Below are 7,729 nucleotides of genomic sequence, written 5' to 3'. Positions count from 1 at the left end.
GATCTCCATTCAGAAAACACACATTTTAAAAAGTGTTTTTTTCGCCTGCCGTCTGTCTGCAGACTTGTCAAAGCATTAATTCATGGTTTTTACTAACCGGTATCAGTATGTTGTTACTTTGGCATCATTTTGAAATGTGTATTACAATTAAATTACGGTCAAATATGTTAATTTTGTTGTAGTTGTAGCCCCCTTGCCAGCGATTCTCTCTCTAGTTTAGCATACTCAGCCCGACTCAGCCTGGTTGTTGGCCAGGAAAGAACCTCAATTTTATGGGGCCAGAAAAACTGTGAAATAGTACCAGCTAGTCGGAACTACGCCAAGTGGAAGCGCAACCAAAAACAGGCCGGGCACGGCACGGCACGTTTAAAGCGAGCTCCGCGCTGTAGTGGAAATGCGCCATTAGTTTAATACAATCAATCAGATGAGATTCTCTGAGACGCTGATTGTGATTGCACCAAGGTCCTTTATGTCTTTATTCAAGTCCATCAACATATTGGTTCATATTTGAACATTATTAAACCCTTTAGCAATGGATTTCATAAGCAACCTGTGATCCGAAGAGTAGACTTTGACTGAGGAAGAGCTCCTCAGGATCTGCTGTAAGGGGTCCCTCATTTCCGTCCGCTGGGTTTTTGCGAAGCCCCATCCCCCCTGATCTGCTCAGTGTCTGCACCATTTCGTGGTCCAGGAGAGCCTCTTTCATACCCTTCTGCTGGACAAACCCACTCATCATGGGACACCTGGATGAAGTGGAGCCGATGACAGGCTTGGTTCTGTTGAGAACATACATCTCGTGGCCGTGGTCGTCGCGGTACTCTTCGAGCTGCGCAAACATGGTGGGTCCATCAGAGTAGTCGTTCACATAGAGGATGCTCTCTTCCTTGCTGGTACAGTAGGACCCTCCTCCTTCTTCTTTGCGGAACTGCTGGTGACGAGTGTAGATCATTATCAACAGGAGAACAGCAGTTAGTGCCAGCAAGGAGATACCAACAGCAATGGCGGTCTGCGTAGCAGGGCCAAGAGCATAGAAGTCCATGCTGTCCTGTTCATAGAGCAGCTCCTGGCTAACGTCCAGAACCTCTGGCTGATAGAAGGAGCTAGATGAAGAGGAAACAACGGATTGCATGTTCAAACGTGGCCAGAACTGGGATGAATATGAAGAAGAAGACATGTTGACAGCCAGATGAAAGGTGACTTTGGCTACACCACCGGGGTTCCAGGCTTCACACTCGTAACGCCCAGCATGTGCTACAGTCACGTTGCTGAGGAACAGCATGCCGCTGCCCATGTCCGGATCAAAGCTGTCCCTCTCGCCGCCCTCCTCGGTCCCACGCACAAGCCCCTGGATTCCTCCAACACCTCCAATCTTGATCCCTCCACTGCTGGGCAGGGCTGTAACCACTCCTCCAGCTCCAGGCCTGAAGACCTCCCCATTGGGTCCCAGCTCCTGAACCAGGCCTCGAGGTGATAACTGGGCCTTGCCATGGGAGGCTTTCTTCCAGGTCACTTGGGGCTGAGGGTATCCTGAGGCCTGGCAGGAGACTCGGAGGCTCTCCCCTAATCGCACAGTCAGGTGGCTTGGCTCCAGCTGCACCACAGGTGGGATGCAGACCAGACTGTTGGGAGCCACCTCCACCAGGCTGAGGTGGGAGAGGCGAGGAGGTTCAGAGCACATCAGCCGCCGCTGTTCGGCAGAGCTCAGCAGACGCTGTCCGTCTTCGCTGATCCAGGTTCTCAGCCAGCCTAGAGCACAATCACAGCGCCATGGGTTTTCTGGAGATGAGGAATGGAAAAGACAAAGTTAACCAAGTGAATGGTTTTGTCAACTGCTGTTTCCAGTGACAACTTTGAATCCCTAGTTTGAACCTGTATGGCAGAGAATCTCTTGGTTATAGAACAAACTGATGAATATCATTCGGTAGGATACAAAGCGCCGAAAAAGATGTTAAATGGACCTAGATGTTGGTATTCATTTTTCTTCCATTTTCAAGCAAAGTCACAAATTGGCTCAATTAATATTCGCCTCATGTTCACTTCCATTCTGTGCTAGTTATGGGATAACAAAAACATTGCCTTGCATGTGTGACAGTGCCCTTACTTGGGTTAAGGTTCCTGTAGTGCACACGATATAACATTTTGAAGGTCTGAGCAAACTCATGTGATAAGGTTGAAAGTCCCAGAACAGCTGCTAAATTGACCCTCAGGCGCTTTTGTCTGACACATATTTATTTTTCTCATTAGTATTTAAAATAATTTTGAGCTCTTAGTGAGTTGTATATTTTTGTTTTTTTTGTTTCATGGTTCTGCCACGAGCTCACAAGACAGTTTTGGGTAAGACGTGGGGATAACGGTCCGTGCAGGACTAATTGCCCTCAACAGGAGGTCCCTTTTGCATACAGTGTGCCTTTAAATTTTTCTTTCTAAATGATGTCTTTGAGGGATTACTCTTTCATTAAAGGATTATGGCTTGATGAAACCCTTTGATAGATAAAACATTTTTAGAGGCACTTCATTTTCATTGACATGAGCAAGAAGCCAGTTCTTAAAAGTTGTGGTATGGAAGCATTTTTCAAGGCACTTTGAATTCCAATACATCTTGGAGGATTATGCCATATTACAGTCAGACATTATGTGTTTAGGTATTCTGTTCACGCTCTGCCTACCTGTGACACGGAGCACCTGCAGGCTAACAAGCGGTTTGAGTGACGAAGCCCCCAGGGTGCGGAGGTGATTTCTGCTGAGGTCCAACAGAGCCAGAGATGACAAGCCAGACAGAGCCTGCTCAGCCAGCAGCTCTATGCTGTTCTCTTGCAGGTGAAGTTCCTGCAGACGCTGCAGATGGCACAAAGACATAAAGCAGAGAAAGGCAAATGTTAAAGGAGGAGGAAAAGTGATGTCAAAGTATAAAGACAGGATGACTCAATTCCACTTGACTCAGTCTGCACTGTATTACAGTATGCTAGGGATTAATCTGACATGTTGTCATGTCATGGATTTACAGTTGCAGACGTCATCCTATTTAAGCCTTAAAAAGGTATCCTGTATTGGAATAGCTTGAGCTTTGCTAGCAAAAGTTAAGCTTTTTCCCTTTACCAAAAACAACTGAAGGCTGCTAAGAAATCAAAAGGTTGGTTGCTGTATTACTATATATTAACTGCGTTTTGATAATTTCTGAATTATTGGCAAGAAGTCAGACACATTTCTGACATTGTATAGCATCCAAAAACCTACTGTCACTAGAGCTGCTGTGATTACCCTCTGTATAATGTGAAAGTATGATGGTATTCTTAGTGCGACCACCACTACAGGGGTAATTTTGTCTGCAATGTCTCACACCTGTGCAACTTCACACAACTGACGCATGCTTCAGCAAAGTGCATTTCCACCATTTTTCCCACACCTGTCATCTTAGTTTTTTATTTTGAAATGCCTTTTCTCCTTGTGTCTTGTCTTGTTTTACTTCATGTCTTTGTATTTTCCCACCTGTGTGATTGTCTGATTTTGTTGACCTTCTGCCCTTGTGTTTTTTCCAGCTGTGTCTTGTCTTTATGATTAGTTTTGTATGTATACATCCCTGTCTTCTATAGTGTTCCCTGTCAGTTCGTTTTCATTGTTTCCCTAGTTTGGTTCAGTCTGTCAGAGTTCCTGGCTACCTGCCTGTATCATTCTGGATTTTCCTCGTCTATCATCTTGTTTTTGTTACTCTTTTTGCTTTGCAACTTTTCCTTTTGTTTTTACCTTGCATGTTCCTTCAGTTTTAGTTAGTGTTTATTTGTACCTGCTTTAATTTAATAAAGCTCACTTTCTGTTTATACTTTTATAAAAATCTGTCATTTTGCAATTGGGTCCAGATTTTCCTTTCCCGACAACAGCACCCAAAGAAAACGAGTGCAGAACGTTTTCATGGGTTTGCCGTTACACTGAGGTAGTGATCATTCTTACAGTGGTCTTCAGGCATTATAATACTTGTAGCTTGTGCCAATTTCACAGCTTTCTTTGTATTTTCATTGCAATACAATATTCATAGTAAACACCAGTGCTGGAATTAAGGAAGGAAGTTGGTGTCAAAATTAGTTATGTGGTTAACGCATCATGTTTCCAGATTAGTCCACAGCATTAATGACAGCCTTACTTTAAACATTTTTATCCATCCATCCATTAATCCATTCCATTATCTCATCTCATTAACCTGCAGTCCCCTGAAGGTGTAGTCCTGCACTTTACTGATCTGATTCCCGGCGAGGTACAGGATCCGGAGGTGCTCCAGACCCCGAAACATGTCCGGAGTGACCAGGTGGATGAGGTTACCGTTGAGGGCCAGCTCCAGCAGCTGCCCCTGGCTGAGGAACGCCCCCGGCTCCAGGGCTGAGATGCTATTATTCTGAAGGTAGAGGTAATGAAGGCTGCCAAGGCGAGGCAGGTCCTGAAGACGGATCTGCACTATAGCGTTGTCCTGGAGGAAAATGGTCTGCAGCGGAGACAGGGTAAATCAAATCAGTGGAGTGATCACAAATGAATTACATTAGAGACACAGTGGAGGAGATGTGATGTTTGAATTTGTTTTCTACAAGAGTGTGAGCGTGGCCTGTTGCCGTGCTGTGCTCACCGAGTAGAAAAATGTATTAACCATGAGGAGAGATTACATTAACAACGGGGCCACTGTAAAAGCTGTCTGCGCTCACTGGGCTGTGTAGAGCTTTGGATATATGTTAATGTAGGCATTACAAACAATGTGGAACGAGCAAGTTCCAGATAGTAATGGCTCTGACAATGTGGGTTCTGCAGCATGTTCCCTTTCCTTTGTGGCTCACTTATTTTGCCAAATGCTGCAGAAATCACAGACCTTGTCAGCAAACAAAAAATAAATGTTCGAGTGATTGGAACTACACACTTTGTGCTTGACCCACAATGCATGGCTTGTGCAACCACTGGAGATGTTTTTCGAAGGAAGCAAACACGGCCCCTGAGTTGAAGAATGATCAACGAGATAGACCTGCTGATTGAGGTTAATGGAACAATTTATGCGCTATGGTCTTCATTAATATTCATGGGCTTCAGTAATGTTGTGGGGCCTGAACCCCGGGAGGAAAATACATGTAATGTTTAACATCTTCTCAACAGATGATCAGAGAGTGTGCAAGAGTCACTTTCTGAGCAAGAATGAATAATTACACAGGCAACAGCGCAGCCCCCCCCTCAGGCTCGCATCAAAGAGGGTCACGGCGAATTGATGAACCACAATCATTTCAGGGTAATAAGAATGGATCAGCGAGGGAGTTAACAGATACAAAAGCACTGATGCGGAAGGGTGAATGGGGAGGAGGGGGGGGGGGGATCAGCTGCCATGCTACATTATGTGAGCTAGCACCCTCAATTATGGTCGATCGGCCAACTGACCTCGGTTACAGAGGGGACGCCATGCGGGATTTCTTTGATCCCTAGAGATCCGCACTCCACTGTTAGGCTGTAGCAGCGACAGCCGGACGGGCAACCAACGCACGGTCGAGGGACGAGGGTCCCGATGATGAGGGCGAGGCAGGAGAGCCACGAGATGACCATGGCGGTTTTTACAGTAGACCTTCAGAGACAAAACCTTGAGAGGGAAGAGAATAGACACATCAATCACTCAGTTACAACCCATTTCCTTCAGGGTAATGCATCCACCATGCAAAGATTGACAGTGGCTGCAGTTCTGTTACACATGCAGATTGTTGTGAAATGACAAGGGAGGCTTGATAAAAAGCACTTGTTTACTCAAATGAAAAGTGCGCTTGTAAATAAAATGGATTATTATTATTATAAAAAAAGCATTGGGAACATATGTCCTTTTCCCCGCCTGGTTTGCATTCAACTGTGTCTAGTCAGTGGAATTGCAGCAGCTTCTATTATGGGCTTCAATTAATTAAAGATGGGATAAAAAGATGTGCAGGTTGCCTCAAGGACCTCTCTCGCCTTTTTAATGCATGCGCAAACACACTCACACTCCTTCTATTTCCGTCTCTCTCTTTGTCTTACTTTGTCCCAAACACACACTCGTGGAAATGTGCAGCAAAGAGATGGAGGCTTCCGTTTTGACCCTGGTAATCTTTGAAACCATGTTTACTTTCTCAAAGCAAACCTCAATCGGCAAGCAGCTCTAATCATCTTATCAAAAAACATCAGTGTCGGCCGCTAGCTTCACCTTACAGCAATATCTTCCTTTGATATAAACCCATTACTGAGCAACTCATCCGTGCACTTTTTTTTTTCCTATACAGCCCAGGAGGGATTTATTGTCTCGCTCTGCAGTTCATGTTGGACATCCAATATCATGCAGCCCGGCGGTGTTCACAATAGTTAATCGGCAACAGATAACCTGAACATACTGCAACGTTGGAGATAACATATGTGTTGAAATGTCACACTGAGCCTGTCAATCAGTTGTAGATTTATTAAACCTAGAGAAGCCGCCATGTCATTGATCGAATCACAAGTCTGACAATATTATAAAACATTCATGTGCACCACGGCCTTGGTTCCATATCCCATTGAGCCTGTCTGACTTGTGAAATCTCTAGTTTGCTTAAGATTGTGGAATCACTCAGACGGATAATTGATGGCATTTGCATCTCGTGCGGAATAATTTGGATATGATCTAGATTATTAATTATTTGAATGCACACAGATCTCATTACTGATGAAGGATTAGAGGGTCTTGAAGCTGCAAAATATTCAGTTTGCAGGGTGTTTGAACTATTCTGTCAGATTGATATCAAGCGTGTCTCATTTGTTGCGCTATAATCCAAACCAGTAATTTACTGCCTAAGTGCAAAAGCAATGGGATCACTATTTCAGCGCCTGAGAAGTCATTTACTGTGCAGCCGTACTGCATTATTAAGGAAATGAGTAATGATGAACTGGATTTTTAATATTGCATGTTTGAAAGCATTTACGAGGATAGCCGGGTAGATTAATACAATGTGACCTACATAAGCCTTTCAATCGTCTTCTCTCAGCGAAACAGAGAGAGACACTTATTAAAAAAAAAGCATGCCATTTCCTCTCCAGAGCGCTCCCCAAACAAGCGTAGGAGAGAAATGATATACTTCTATTGTTGGGGAGGGAAAGCGGAAAATGGAATTTTGAATAAGGCCTTGGTCTGTCATTGAGCTTTTGCTACTTCTCGCTGTGAGATGACTTTTAAATAGCTTTGACTTGCCTGAGAAGTCTCAGTAGGGAACCAGAGAAGAAGACGCTCGCCTGCCCCTCGGCTAAGAATACTCACAGAACAGGGTGCACAGTCTGATATTTGTTGTTAGAATATGAGCCAGACATCAATGCAAATGACACGCTGCCAGGTAGAGAAAATAGCTTATGCATTTCTATTGCTTATTTCACTTTTACATTGAGTTTAAATAAAGCCTCAGAGGCAATCATGCCATGGTTTGAGTGTTCACCTATAGAGTCATCAGTGTCTGCAAACAGAGAAGACACAATGGAAAAACACTCGCGGGATGTTTTTTCTAAAAATAATGCTGCTGACTGCAACTTGTTTTACGGCTTTTGCTCTTCCATTTCAGATTCAGTTTGCACTCACTCTGCTCATCTTGTGTCATGCTGATGTGGGATTTCAGTGGTAAGAGGTCAATTTGTTCATTTCAGTCGCAGTAATCCTCAGCGGAACATGCGTAATCTGCACAATCAGATGCTCGTTAGCTAAACCGCTCTCGCGGTTTTCATGGATGGG

General features: G+C 44.3%; 1 protein-coding gene across 1 annotated transcript; it reads right to left on the bottom strand.

Annotated features, from left to right (window-relative positions):
* Positions 1 to 356: 356 nt before the first annotated feature.
* On the bottom strand, positions 357 to 5,591 carry lrrc24 (leucine rich repeat containing 24). Its single transcript, XM_010781140.1, has 4 exons — positions 5,401 to 5,591; positions 4,193 to 4,471; positions 2,667 to 2,835; positions 357 to 1,776 (listed from the first exon to the last, which is right to left on the bottom strand). The coding sequence occupies exons 1-4, from the start codon at positions 5,560 to 5,562 to the stop codon at positions 527 to 529; spliced, it is 1,860 nt and encodes a 619-aa protein (XP_010779442.1). The 5' UTR covers positions 5,563 to 5,591; the 3' UTR covers positions 357 to 526.
* Between the last annotated feature and the right edge of the window lie 2,138 nt (positions 5,592 to 7,729).

Source organism: Notothenia coriiceps, unplaced genomic scaffold (genome assembly GCF_000735185.1).
Source record: "Notothenia coriiceps isolate Sejong01 unplaced genomic scaffold, NC01 NC01_scaffold00022821, whole genome shotgun sequence".
Taxonomy (NCBI): domain Eukaryota; kingdom Metazoa; phylum Chordata; class Actinopteri; order Perciformes; family Nototheniidae; genus Notothenia; species Notothenia coriiceps.
Note: the sequence above shows the minus strand (reverse complement) of the source record. Positions and strands in the feature narration are given on the sequence as shown.